This window comes from Lithobates pipiens, unplaced genomic scaffold (genome assembly GCF_037356315.1).
Source record: "Lithobates pipiens isolate NorthernLeopardFrog02 unplaced genomic scaffold, aLitPip1_a1.2 Scaffold_25, whole genome shotgun sequence".
NCBI lineage: Eukaryota > Metazoa > Chordata > Amphibia > Anura > Ranidae > Lithobates > Lithobates pipiens.
In genome coordinates this window covers 171795338-171810883 of record NW_027507787.1, presented here as the reverse complement: position 1 = coordinate 171810883, position 15546 = coordinate 171795338, and the positions used below count along the sequence as shown (strand labels likewise).

At 41.2% G+C, this 15546-nt stretch overlaps 1 protein-coding gene across 3 annotated transcripts in view; it reads right to left on the bottom strand.

Annotated features, from left to right (window-relative positions):
- Window positions 1–15546, bottom strand: part of LOC143930661 (alpha-2-macroglobulin-like) — a 268790-nt gene that overhangs the window by 32633 nt on the left and 220611 nt on the right. For all 3 annotated transcript variants that reach the window (XM_077455159.1, XM_077455160.1, XM_077455161.1), the window contains 2 exons: window positions 14849–14908; window positions 4157–4322 (listed from right to left, as the gene is read on the bottom strand). In XM_077455159.1, the coding sequence (XP_077311285.1) occupies window positions 4157–4322; window positions 14849–14908 (226 nt within the window). The remainder of the gene's footprint in view (window positions 1–4156; window positions 4323–14848; window positions 14909–15546) is intronic.

The window sequence follows — 15546 nt, the reverse complement described above, 5'->3', positions numbered from 1 at the left end:
CAATCAATGAACCCGGTATGCTTAGCAAACGAAACCCAAGATTTCTGCAATGAATTATCAGATTTTTTCATCAACAAAATCTAAACCATCAGGAAAACAATTCATCAAAAAAAAAAAAAACAGCCAACCACAGTCAACAAAAGCAAAAATAAGATATCTGCACCAACATCCCACAACCGCCAAAGTTTTCACTGACCCCAATTACCACTGACCTTACTAAAAACATTGTCAAAAACCTTTGTGACAGTACATCACCTATTGACATCATCCCCACAAAACTCCTGAAAGAATGCTCCGACATCGTGGCTCCCACCATAACCCACCTCATAAATCAGTCGTTCCGGGCACCCTCAAACAAGGGATCATCAAACCCCTGCTAAAGCAGCCTAACCTCGCCCCCCAGGACCCAAACAATAGCAGGCCGATTACAAGCCTCATCACCATCTCCAAGATCATGGAGAAAGCGGTAGTTCAATAAATCCAACACCACCTGGATACACACAAGCTCCTAGATCCACTGCAATCAGGCTTCCGCCCGGGCCATGGAACAGAAACAGCACTCCTCAAGATATGGGACGTCGCTCTCGAAGCAGCGGATGACGGAGAATCATGTCTCCTGGTACTGTTGGACCTCAGTGCAGCATTTGATACAGTGGACCACAATACTCGACTCTGCCGCCTCACAGAAGTAGCAGGAGTCACAGGCTCAGATCTTCAATGGTTCGCATCCTTCCTATGAAATCGGTCACAGACAGTGAAACTAGGAGAATTCACCTCTGAAACCAAGGCAGTCTCCTGCGGAGTCTCCCAAGGATCGCCCTTGTCGCCAGTGCTCTTCAACATATACATCTGCCCACTCCTCAATATCATCAGATCATCAGACCTCAGCTTCCACTCGTACGCTAACGACACGCAATTTTACTTTCGTATCACTGAACAAAAAGACCATCATCAGCAATTAGAAAATTGCCTCGCTCTGATAGAAGACTGGATGACCACTAACTCCCTCAAACTCAACGAATCAAAAACAGAGCTTCTCATCCTCCACGCAAATCATAAGTACTGAACCAAGATTCCTTGGACACCCCCCACCATTTTTGGACAGACCGTCATCCCAAAGACCAAGGCAAAAAGTCTTGGGGTCATCTTTGACTCCCAAATGTATATGAATGCCCAAATAGGAGCAGTAGTCAGTGGCTCCCACCATCTGCTCCGCCTGCTACGCAGACAAATCCCATTCATCCCACAGAAGGACAAAGCAGTGATAGTTGGAACAGTCATTAATTTGTGGCTTGACTACGCAAACTCCCTTTACTTAGGATTACCCCAATATCAACTTGCGTGCTTACAACTTATCCAAAACACAGCGGCAAGGCTGATAAAAGGGGAAAGAACCCTGGGAATCAATCTCCCCTACCCTGAGGAGCCTACACTGGCTAACCATAAAGAATCGAATCACATTCAAGACCCTCTGCCTCACCCACAAATGCATGCATGGAGACGCTCCTCAATACCTATTTGAGAAAATAAAACACTACACGCCCAACCGCAGTCTTCGATCCTCTAACCAAAACCTCCTAGTTCCCAAATCTCGGTACAAATCTAAGGGGGAACGGAGATTCGCTGTCCAAGGACCACGGCTATGGAACGCTTTACCAACCAACATCCGCTTGGAAGAAAACCTCCAGGTCTTCAGGAAAAAACTCAAGACCTTCCTATTCTAGAAGCTGGACAACAAAGCTCCGCACAGTGCCTTGATGCGATTTAGTTCGCTTTGAGCGCTATACAAATTATTCATTCATTCATTCATCAGAGAAGATCTGTGAAGAGTGGATCAAAATCCCTCCTGAGATGTTAGCAAACCTGGACACCAACTACAAGAAACGTCTGACCTCTGTGCTTGCCAATAAGGGTTTCTCCACCAACTACTAAGTCATGTTTTGCTTGGGAGTCAAATACTTATTTTACTTACTGAACTTCATTTATAACATTTATATCATGTGTTTTTTTCTGGATTTTTGGTTGATCTTCTGTCTCTATCATATAAAATACACCTATGATAACAATGATAGACCCTTCATTTCTATGTAAGTGTCTTCAGGAGATGAAATTATGATTTCCCCCCATTGTATGTAGGAGGATTGGTCTAATTTCTGTGTATCACCTGAGGCTGGTCACCTCACTGGGGATATGGAGGGATTACAATCAGTGTGTTACCCAATGAGCAGATTATTTCCCTGGCAGTGGAAGTATCTTCTATACACATAAGGTATTCTGCACCAATCCCAGCATATGAAGTGCGATAATCGTACAAAGCAGTGCGCCACAAATCGAGGATTACCCAATAGGCAGATCTCGCATAAATACAATACAATAGAAATAAAGTGCAGAATTTTCACAGAGCGGCCGGGAACCTCCTCTTTTCAGGTCCTCCCACTGGTACTCCTGGCCCCTCCCTTCTGTCCAGTACCTCCCCCCTCCCCCCATGGGAAGGCACTTCTAATAGAGGGGGGGGCACTCGTACATGCTCACTCCCGAGCCCCACTGCTGCACCTTGTTAGCTGCACTCTAATTATAGAGGTGGGGGAGGAGTTCTATCGTTTATTATAGAGGTGAGGGAGGAGTTCTCTAGTTTATTATAGAGAATGGGGGTTGTATAGATTATTATAGAGCTGAGGGAGGAGTTCTATAGTTTATTATAGAGATGGGGCGGGGTTATATAGTTTATTATAGAGATGAGGGAGGAGTTCTATAATTTATTATAGAGATTTGGGGGGGGGGGGGGGGCTCACCAGAAGCAAGGCAGCAAGTGGACTATTTCGGTACAGTAAAGGAAAGTACAAATAGAATATAAAGACCATCGTAAAAACTTACAAAAACTGTATTAATACAAAATAACTGACAATAGAATTAAAACAGAGGTGACTTGGTCATACATAGTATTTCGACTAGTTTTGTGGGATAAACCACTTCATGAGGAAATACATCTGTAAATAGACACACTCAAAAATATTTCCTGATGAAGCGGTTTATCCCCCGAAACTAGTTGAAGTACTATGTATGACCAAGTCACCTCTGTTTTAATTCTATTGTCAGTTATTTTGTATTAATACATTTTTCATAAGTTTTTACCATTGTCTATATATTCTATTTGTACTTTTCCTATACTGTACTGAGATAGTCCACTTGCTTCCTTGCTTCTGGTGAGCCCCCCGCCCCCCCCCCCAAATCTCTATAATAAACTATAAAACTATATAACCCCGCCCCCCATCTCTATAATAAACTATAGAACTCCTCCCTCAGCTCTATAATAATCTATACAACCCCCCATTCTCTATAATAAACTATAGAACTCCTTCCTCACCTCTAAAATAAAACTTTTCAGGGAAGGCTGTCCACAAGGTTTAGAAGTGTGTCTATGGGAATGTTTGACCATTGTTCCAGAAGTACATTTGTGAGATCAGGCACTGATGTTGGACGTGAAGGCCTGGTGTGCAGTCTTTGCTCTAATTCATCCCAAAGGTGTTCTATAAGGTTGAGACCAGGACTCTGTGCAGGCCAGTCAAGTTCCTCCACCCCAAACTGGATCATCCATGTCTTTATGGATCTTACTTTGTGTACTGATGAGCAATCATGTTGAAACAAGAAGGGGCCATCCCCAAACTGTTCCCACAAAAGTGGGAGCATGAAATTGTCCAAAATGTCTTGGCATGCTGATGCCTTAAGAGTTCCTTTCACTGGAACTAAGGGGTCAAAGCCCAACCCCAAAAAACAAACCTCACGCCATAATCCCCCCTCCACCAAAGGATTTGGACCAGTGCACAAAGCAAGGTCCAAAAAGACATGAATGATCAAGTTTGGGGTGGAGTTACTTGACTGGCCAGCACAGAGTTCTGACGTTGCTGTCTTCACATCCCTTTGGCAGGTCTGGGAACCTTTTGCATGACAGCCGACTACCAGTTCACTGGCTGTTCTGCACTCAGCTCTCCTCTGTTCCAGGCTCAAGCAGAACTGCGTTTACTTGAATGTAAGTGTTTACTTATGTTGTGCAATAAATGGATACATGCTTTTAGTAACATGTGCGCTGTGGCCACTTTCCCGTTTACTAATTTTCCTGTAGTCCAAGCTTAGTGTATGGAAGGATCATACTACTCACTTTCATCCTTCTGAGCTTGCTCTTCCAGGCGCTTTAGCATGAGCGCTCTCAGCTCACTGTCTCCTGATAAGGTGAAGGCATAAGCCAGGAGAGCCTGTGTATAGGGTGTTATAGCATGATCTGCTACTTTCCTTATGCAGGATATAGCATTCTCCACAATGCTTCCCTAGACATAAAACACAGGTCATAAATGGTCATAATGCATACAATGAATGCATACATGAATTAATGATGAACAAACAAATAATAAAGATAAAAAAAGAAAATAAGGTAACCTACATTGCAGAATTAAAGCTGATCTCCAGACACAAAAACTAATTTAATGCCCAACTTCTTGCAAAATCTATTTTGAACTATGCATTTCATGCCCAACTGTGGTCTTTGCAAAGACATCCCTCCAGAATAACCTGAATTTTATTCATACAGTATCCTGTATTCTGATGCCGCATACACACATTCTGAGTTTTCGTTGGAAAAATCTTGTATGGTTTTTCAGACGGAATTCTGCTGAAACTTGGCTTGCATACACATGGTCACACAACAGTTCTCTGAGAAAATTAAGTTCAATGCTTCCGAGCATACATCAAATTGTGTCTGAGTAGGCGTAGGAATTTTGCGTGTCGGAATTGCTACAGACGATTGGAAATTCCAATCAGAACTTTTTCCATCGGACAAATAGAGAACCTACTCTCAATCTTTTGCTGGAGGAAATTCCGCCAGCAAAAGTCCAATGTAGCATACACACGGTCAGAATAACAGCTCTTATCGGATTTTTGCTGGCGAGATTTCCGATTGTGTGTAAGGGGCTTGAGTCATGATTTCCTGCACTAAGGACCAGATAAATGACACCGCTTCCTATCTCTCCTGAGCCCACTGGTCCCCTTACCATCCTTCTGTAGTTCTTCTGATGCTGGAGATGACATAGGCATGAATACTGAGTGGGAAGCATTATATTAATGCAGCTTCCCTGTTCCAGACCCATTTCTTCTTTGTCAAAAGTAAAGTAATAATTAAGCGTATTATCTCTTTTGTGGCCGTAGGTTCCAAACTAGCCTGTAAAATTATTCTATTTCTCTAAATGTAAATATATTTTTTATTTTCAATGGGGAAATAAAAATCACCCACCAATAAGATCAGAGGTCCCCCAGAACATTATCTGTACGCTCTGGGTTGAACTAATGGTTTGGTGGTGAGGTGAACTAGAAGCTGCTGTTTCCCGCCACAGAGCAAAAGAAAGTGCCCTATGCAGTGTGCAGCACATTAAAATGGCAGTTGTATATTTGCCAAATGTCCCAGATTTGCTGGGACATGCACACTTTTTAGTAAGCCACCCTGTAACGGCCGTATCCAGGAATCAGGAACAAGGGGAAATGTTCCAGGTACGGTTGGAAAAAGGTTCCTGTTCATCTTCAGTTGATTGTTCAAGTTTGAGTCAACGTGCTGACTGCCATGATCTCTGGCTAGAGGTCTGTTCAGCCTTGAAGTACCCAGCTGCTACTCTCTGGGTGTAAGTAGAGACTTTGTTAAACCTGCAGTTCAAGGTACCTGAGTTCTTCACCTGTGCCCTCTGTTCCCTAAGAGACTGTGTTTTGTGTAAGTTCTACTGCAAAATAAAACCTTTTGAAAGGACTTTATCTGTGTCAGTATGGTATCAACCCTGGGAAACCCTAGACGTGGAAGAGCAGGCCAGGAGAAGGTAACCGGTAAGCCCATTCAGTCAAGGCCGCCCTGCAACGGGTTATGGCCGCTACATGAGCTAAATGACAAGCTATGCTAAGCAAAGTGAAGATCTATGCTGAACTAAGTCACACTCTATGCTAAGCTAGGTCACAGTCTGTGCTGAACTAAGTGACAGTCTTTGTTAACTGACAGTTTATACTAAGCTAGGTGAAAATGTATGCTAAACTAAATGACAGTCTATGCTAAGTTTCAGTCTATGCTAACCTAAGCAACAGTCTATGATAAGCTAAGTGACGGTTAGATTTCCCTATATCAAACTAGGGATAGTAACTATCCTCAATAAGCCCAATTTCTTTAGTGTTCTAAAATGTAGCTACCTCCTCGCTTCTCAGCTGTTAACAACACTTCTACGTATACTAAGCTGCAGTAGCTCAGAAGAAACTATCACTTAGCTTAAACTCTTCGCAGTGCAGTTATTTCTCAACCAGATACATGTTGGAAACTACGAATGACTCGATCGAGTCGCATAAAATTAGTCGTAACTAATTTTATGCGACTCGATCGAGTCATTCGTAGTTTCCAACATGTATCTGGTTGAGAAATAAATTCCACGTGTTTGAAACTTTATCACACGATTGGGCGTGCTTTATCTCTTTTTTTATCCATTCGATGATACGACACCTTGAGACTTCCGAATAGACCGGAACGGACTTCGATCACGGAACACCCGAAGGTGTGGGCTGTGTTTTACCTTCCCGCCCGGAAAGAGGATTCGAGTCGTCCGTGTGACTGTGGAGCGTCCGAGGAATCGTCTCGACCGATTCGAATCGTTTGGGAATTCGTATCTGCGCACATTACTAGATGTTCTGGTAAGCCTGCATTACTAACTTGAGTTGCTGCTGTGAAAAAGTTTACGGGGTCAAGCACCTTCACCTGAGATACACGGGATCAACTTTATTTCTTGTTCACCTATATCTCATATGATCAATCAATTTTATTTTTTGTTCACCGATAAATAATTATCTTCATGTTTATGGGACCTTGAAAAGTCACTTTCACTCATTCAAGGCAGGGGACTTTCTTTGAATGTTTTGTTTTGTCGTTTGTTTGCTTTTCTAGCAACAATTTTTGGTAAATACACTTTTTTGCATTAATAATTTAAAAAAAAAAAAAAAAAAAAATTTTTTTTGGTTTAACGACTAAATAACTTTTTGCATAATATCTCTCATTACTGATGTTCACTGATGTTCAGTTTTCGGAATCACTAACACTAAGGTTTTTCATGAAAATTTATTTTACTGTATTTAGTTATATGTAAATTTACTCAATAGCAAGCGCTGCACTGTTATTCACATTTTTGTTACTTAGGCCTAGTATCTGGGTTATTGTGTTCAGCTGCTGTTTTTTTAAATAATTTTCTTCATTGTAATATTTTTTACTAAGCGCAGATTTTATATTTTGATTTTGTGTGTATTCTGTACTACAGAGAACAGTATTCTTCCTTTTCCTTTATCTTTGAGTTGAGCCAAATTCCAGAAGTACAAGAAGCAATTATCCATTGGAGTAGAGGCAATCGTATCCTGGCTAAAAAGGATGCATGTGATAGACCTCTTTCCTTAAATGTCATATCAATAAGGTGAAGGAGTGCCTATAAAACATTGGTGGAGGTTTCACTGAGAGTATTTACACAGTGTTCTGATGGTGTAAAATTACAGATTCATTTATAGACAATTTGTGATGATTTTCATTATGTAATTATATATTTCTGTGTACACATTATTAGGTGTAGCACCCTCCTAGTTAAGTAAATTTGGTTTAGTTCCTCTGTAGTCAGTGGAGCAGGGGTTGATTGCTCTAGCTTGCTCAGTATCTCACAGGCTGCTGCTCTGATTACTTCCCCCTGTATTCTAGAGGATTTTAGTATTATAGTAGAGGCAGTCTGAATATTTATGGCATCCAACCAATCCCTTTGAAGGTGGGCCCAGTAGGTAGCTGGAGAGCCCAAAAATAGTCTGAGGCCTGAGATGGGTTGTTGGAGTCTGGTTCCAGCCCTTACCCTGAGAAGGATTATTGAAATTTCCATTCAGGAGTCATCAAGGTCCCGGATGGAGCTTGAGATGGGGTGCCTATTTGAAAGTCAGGTCTTTGAGCTACTGTAGGTCTGGAGAGCTCATTGGAAAGTGCCAGGAGGAAGTTGGATGAAGTGTTTCCAGCTGTCCTATGGTAGTGTGAGTCTGTTTTTCCTTCACTGAAGAGTGCCGGGTGGATATCAGAAGGAGGCAGCCTACAGCATTGTGAGTAGATGACCTCAGTGCCCTTGTTCACACTGATACAGTTTCTGATGCTTTCTAGAATGCATAGAATCGCATGACAATTGAAATTACATAACTTTCTATGGAGGCTGTTCACATATATATGGTGCAATTCCGAAAAGGGTCCAGTGCAAATTTAGAGCAGTGCACCTTTAATCTTCAAAGACTTGAATTTTAACTGCATGAAAAATGCTTAGCTGTCCTAAGGTAACACAATCCCAGCACATTTGGTACACATTTCTGCTTTCTGTCCATCCCTTGACTATGGAGTGAAAAAGAGTGAGAGAGAGAGTGACAAAGAGAAAGAGAGAGAGGTAGAGTGAGAAAAAGAGAGCGAATAAGAGAAAGAGAAAAAAAAAAATGGTTCCCAATAAAAAAAATTCTGGAAGACACTTGAATATTATTGGCAATATTTTTGGGACACAAAAACCCCTGGTCTTTGTGGTTATTATATTATGTATATGAATGTCCTCTGCACTTTCGCTGCTGAGGTTCTAGAGATTTGAGGGGCCCCCATACCCTTTGCTGTTATATGAAGTTGTAATATCACTGATAATTACCAAAATTATCATCTGTTCTTCACCCTACTCCTGGTGAAGCAAGATGCAAAACATATCGAGTGAGGCCATATGCATTAAGTTGTGATCAGTAATAGAGGTCTATCAAAAGCTGTTCTGGATGAACTTCAGATAAAACTTTATATGGTGACTTCACAAGCTAATAAATGGGGTTGTGGCCTCTATAGGTGTACAGACAATTGTTTAAAGGTGATATAACTCATAATAATTGCTTTTAAAGATACAATTATTAATCATGTAGGTAAATATTTGTAGTAATAAAGTAGTCTTTTTAACCTATGCTTTGTTGTGTGATGTGTTGAGAGGTGGTACCTGAGAAGGCCCAAAACATGTTTTGTTTTTCTATATAATTTACCTTGGAATGTGTTGCAGACTTTAATTCTCTGGCAGATCACTACATCTTTTACTCTATGCTAAGCTAAGAGACAGTCTATGCCGACATAAGTGACAGTCCATGCTGAGCGTCAGGTAAACGGTTCAAACAAATGTAAATTTTTAAATGATTTTTAAATTATTAATACAAACCTTCATACACAAAGTGACCACAAAAAGTCGATTCTGCTCCAGCCAATACATAACCTCCACTACACTGCAAAGAGTAAAAGCTAAGTGACGGTCTATGCTGAGCTATTTTAGCTTAGCATCAATAGAATGGCTGTTAACAGCTGAGAAGTGATGGTTACGGTTCAGATGTAGCACCAAACACTGAATAAATTGGTCTCACTGAGCACATTCATTATACCCAGTGTTCTATATGGGAATTTAACTCCATGGTAGAAGTGATTTCCAGTGAGTCCATGATAGTTAGGGCTGTGTTTCAGGGTTTGCTGGTCTAGTTTTATTTAAAAAATAAAGTTCCTTACACCAGGATTCCCACACAGGGGTTTTAGCTTCACACAACATTTAAAAAAAACTGGAACAGTCCACGTTCTTTATATCCTATTTAGGAATAAAACTGACTAGTAATCCAGCCCAACTATATCAAGCAAACTACCTGCCCATGTTACGTAACCTCTCATCCCTTCTTACTGCCTGTCAGCCCGTGTGTTTCCTGGTTGGGACGGATTGCGGCTGTGAAAATGTCCCTATTACCCAAATTATTGTACCTGTATAGAGTGCTCCCTGTAGCGGTCCCGCCATATTTCCATAGGGTCATTCAGAGTCAAACTTTTAAATACATCTGGGGAAAAACGAGGCCTAGGATTTCTAGGCCAGTTCTTTTCCGCCACAAATTAAGAGGGGGCCTAGGAATACCAAACTTTAGAAATTATTTTTACGCTGCCCAACTTTCTCAAATAGCCCTATATCATGCTAAATCGGAAATCCCCCTGTGGGTCAGTCTGGACGCTGTGGAGGCCCATCTTATATCAGTCTCAAATTTACTTTGGCTCCCACCTCAGGTGCGTAAATCGCTCACCAATCCTGTTATCTGTCATTCCCTCAAAATTTGGCATACGGTATGCACCCCTTTTAAATTGCAATTACCGCACTTGCCCTTGCTCTCATTCTTAGGCCACCCAAGCTTCTATCCAGCCTACGTGGAACCAAATGCCTTTTTGACGTGGTCCCGCGCGGGCCTGACTCGTGTATGTGTCTTCGGGTAACTCCTTTACTACATTCCCGGATTTACAGGCCCAGGCACAATTACCTCCTAAGGAGTGTTTTCGCTACCTCCAGATAACCCACTTTCTCCAGACAATGATCAAACCCTGTCCTAACCTCGATAATCTGACCCAATTTGAATCCATATGCTCCTCCGACCCACATGCCCCAGGTATCATCTTATACCTTTATACTCATTTATCCTCAACACCAGACGATCCACCGTGTTACGTGGTGCAATGGGCTGCAGACCTATCGATAGATCGTGATGCGGAGTCCTGAACTGATATATGGGTCAACACAAAAAATTCCATGCAGAATGTTGTCGCTTCTGAAGCCAACTATAAGGTCCTAATGCGCTGGTACCTGGTTCCCTCCAGGATTGCCAAATTTGTACCCAACTACCCACCAAACTGTTTTAGGGGCTGCAAGGACCGGGGTAACCATGTCCATATATGGTGGACGTGCCCAGTAGTGAAGAGTTTCTGGCGACAATATTCAAAATGCTATCCTTGTTGATGCAAAGCCCCATAAAACCTGACCCAGCAATGGCCTTATTAAATCGGTTGCCTCACAACTTACTAGAGCCCAAAATCATCTTTTTCTCCAGGTGACTACAGCAGCCAAACAAACTATTGCGAAAGCTTGGAGGACCCCAACTCTGAATGTCACTGAAGTGAAAAACAGAGTCACACAGGCTATGATCCATAGCAGGATAGAGGCAGTAATCCTTGACAAAGTACCCCAATATAGTAAGATATGGCAACCCTGGTTAGAGCACTTTTTACCAAGCGATTTTGACACTCACCTCATAGTTCCTTAGCCCAGTACGGACACCGTCTGGGTGTGGCAGGCGCTGCCAGGGGTCCGTGTGGGTCATCCGACCACTCTCCCTCCTCCCGTCCCACCCCTCTCTCATGTACCCCCCCCCCCCTATATGTCTCTAAATCTCTTCTCTCACTATCTCTTCTTCTTTTACTTCTCTCATGAATGTAAAACCTGATATGCGGAACTAGATCTTCACCGGATATCCTCATGATAGCTATTACCCTGATGATATTAATTAAATGCCCCTTTATTTTTTGGGACTTTAAGTTTGATCCCACACAGCTCCCCCGTTGGGTCCTTCGTAATGGATATGCACTATACCTACATGGTTTTCAGACCCAACCTGGATCTTTATACGTAACTTTATCCACGATGTTAAACTGATGTATAATTTGTTACTGTATATCTCTGTAACCACTGTAAAATGTTCTGCTCTTTACGTTGTGTATTATTCGATCTCTCAATAAAATTATTTGAAAAGAAAAAAACTGAAACAGGACAAAAAATATTACCAAGCCTCCTGGCTCCTTCTCTTTATAGCACAGCTGCTCAGGCCTCAAGCATTGGCTTTTGACTTTTAACTGGTCCCTCAGACCATCTTACACAATACCTCTCAGTCCTTTCTGACTCCTAGATTTCTCTTGTTCCTCTAGACTCACTCTTCTGGTGTGACATTCTCAGTCTTCTAGACTTGCTCAGTTGTCATGACCCTCTTAGTCCTCTATATACTGCCCTGCCTACTACTGATCCCTTTATATTGCCTTACTGACCCCTGTCCTCTGCATATACTGTGTGGACAGTATTTAAAAAATAAATTGTTACATATAGTAAGTAAAGAACTGCATAAAAATTGTACACATTAAACATATGCCTGTAACAAATAAATTAAAATGTTAACAATATGTTTCTTGTACAACCAAGCCCATTTTAAATAAATGCCCCGCCCCTAATTAAAGTACATTCTCTCTACAATGGCTTGTTGAGCACTAAGCAAAACGTGTTCCTGGAAATCTTTTTCCTATGCTGTTAGGGAAAGCCGCAAGGGAAAAAAAAAAAAAAGTACAAAGTGACTTTATGTTAATAAAGAAGGGTGCTATGGGGGAGGGGGGGGGCTTGAAGAATTTTTGTGGGTGTTTAAGCATAACCAAGCCTGGCACCACCCTGTAGATAGCTAACTCTGTGGTAATTAATAAGCAACAGCTATTTGCAAATACAGACATTGGAAGGAAGCAAATTTCTGCACAGTATATCTACAAATGTAAGTTTTCATTCAGATAGGCACTGACACCTGTCCTCTGTATAGGTTCTCTTTGTTATTTTGCCTGCATCCACCCAGGCTATGCACAGGATGCCTATAAAGGTGGATGCAGATACAGTAGCTGCATTGGCATATCCATACATCTGATCTTGCATGCATGTTCAATTTTGACATGTGGCTATGTCTGTGCAACCCCTGCATTTGCACTCTTCCCTATAGGCTGCCTGTGTGGAGCCTGGGGCGGATGCAGGCGCAATAACAAAGGGATCTTGCATGCGGGATGAGTGACAGCACCTATAAGAAGGTGCTTCCAAAGGTTTAAAAGTTTCTCTGAGGTTGTGTTCATGATCTGGGGTTACTTAGGTCAACTGTGTTTATGTGTTCAGACTGTATGCTACAATGTATCTGTTCGCAACATCTGTCCTTAGGTTGACCTGCTAGGTTGGTGGATCTGGGAAGGAAAAGTTAACTCTTCCAAAAGGTTACTGCCCCCCATAGGTCATACCATACAAATAGGGGCTCATTGGTGCCCCAGGGGAGTCTGTCCTGCAAGATGTAGCCGTTACTCTGTCAGTCTGTGCCACATCTGTATAGCGCAGTCAGGGTTACCTGTAAGGTCTGAAACATGAGGACTTACATGAACTTGTTACTGCCAGTTTTGGACTTATAGCCTCTTGTAAATTACTGCCAAATCATGGACTCTAAAGGTTTCATTACTGCCTTTGTGGATTTACTGCCTACATGGACTCTTGTCTTGTGAGAGTGTGGAAGATATCTTTGAGAACTGTCTGTTTGTTGCCGTTAACTACTTCAGTAAAAGATCTTAGTTGTTCACCTGAATTTCCTGGTCTGAAGTCTTTTTAAAGGGGTGCATGCATGGCGCATTAAAGAACATGACTTACATCAGGGGACTGAAGATGAGGGAAGATGCCATACAGTGTCTAATGAGTAGAAGCTGTTTGAGAAGTGGCTATATTGCTGTTTGCGAAGGACCACCATATTTGTGTCACTTACTAAATCAGCCAACCAGCCAGGAGACAAGTGAGATGGCAAGGGTGATGGACACTTTGGTAGTTAAGGGATTTTATGCTTGGCCCCATCACTAGCAACCGATTCCCTGTGCCTGGGACCGACCTTGCGGCACAGAGTTCAAATCAAATATGTGTCTACCGGTGCAAAAAAAATGTTGTGAAGCACCCCCACCACCACAACATCAATTTAAAAATTTATACGGTTTGCTGCAGTCAAATGTGGTCCTACTTAAAGTAAAAGTCTGTGCAAAATGAAAAAAAGGTGTGTGTGTTGACTGCGCTAACTCTTATATTATATATCTTAAAACCAAACAATACACCACTGTAAAAATATATATATACATATACTTACACACTAGTATTACTAAATCAATATATCTATCTACATATACCAGCATAAACACTGAACATTTATTTATTTATTTAGTATTATTTAAATCTAATAGAAATGGTGATATTGGATGTATGAGTTGCACATGAGATGAAGACATGGGTGTACTGTATAGATATATTGATTTAATAATACTAGCGTATATGTATATATATTTTTTACAGTGGTGTATTGTTTGGTTTTAAGATATATAATATAAGAGTTAGCGCAGTCAACACACTTTTTTTCGTTTTGCGGCAAAGAGTGCCTAGGGACCTAGCATGGATTCACGGAAGAAAGAGAGAGGTAGAGGGTCCTCAGGAAGAGAACAAGCATGTAGCATGAAAAGTGCGTTTCCTGTGTCCAGTAGCAACAGTTGGACAAGTCACTTGGAGTGAGGTGAATGAAATTGCTGAGTTAATGCACCCTGCATAAAGAGAGAGGGCAGTAGTGAATGGTCTTTGTTACAAGAAGCTCCTGCACATAGGCAAAGCTTCATGTTGGATTACTGCCAGATCTGAAAGAAATACAGAAAGCATACCAACGTTCAAGTAACAATACACATGCCTCTTTCATTAAGCCTGGATTCTCACTTTTCCATGTACATTACAGCACATGTGATTACAGCACATGTGATAGCACACAAGTGTAGGTTACGCATGGGCCCATATAAATTCCTTTACATTTCACAGTAAAATTCAATGCATAGATTTCAGCCAACCCTATGGAAAGAAATGGGATTTGCTCTTGAAATGCATTTTAATGCAACAAAATGTTTGAGTTTTGCTGTATGACAACAAACACGTTGGAAGTGGGCCTTAAAACAATATTTAGCTACCCCAGAGTTCTTCTTTGAAGTAAAATTAAATAATATGGTTTAACATAAACTTCCCTTTTTCAATTTTTAAAGAAATATACAATTTAAAAGCTGTGTAACCCAGGCTTTAATGTCATTTTAAAGTATGTACTGTTCTTGGTTGTCCTACACATCAAGAAATCTCCACTTGAAAACTGATCCAATTAAAGAACTTACATTGTGGACAATCGGATGCTCCAGCAGCGAGATGAGAATATAGGCAGCATTTATGATGTCCTAAAAAAGACAGCAACAAATGTTTAAATGGTAAGCCCTCAAAAGGGATGTATCAGTTACATGTGGAGGTTGAGATCTACCCGTTATAGTTCCCAGGATAAATCTAAATATGAAGGGCCACATCATTATGCTAAAGTTCAGATACAGGTTTATTCTATTCTATTATTGCGAAAACAGATGATTTACAACAGGTCCATCAAACCTCCAGTAAAAAAAAGTCCAAAAATAAAGTCCAAAAATAAAGTCCAAAAATAAAGTCCAATAAAGTGAAAAATCCTCCACTGTGAAGTACCTTGCTTCAGCTCCAGAAGCGATCCTGGCACTCACACACAGAATTAGATTAAAGCGGTAGTAAAGTTTGCTTTGTTATTTTTTAAACCAACAGATAAGTCTATATAATAAGGCTTACTTGTAGGTAAAATTAATATCTCCTAAACGTGCACTGTTTAAGAAATTTTCACCCTGCATGCAGTAAGTGACATCACTGGCGCATGCGCGCTGAAGGTCCGGCATACCTTAAACTAAAATAAGGTAATACATTTCTGCTTCTAATACATTGAGAAATTTCTTATTTATTCATCTCCTGAAGTGAGACTCCTTGATACACTCTCCATTAAGAAAAGTAGCAAGGACTCTTA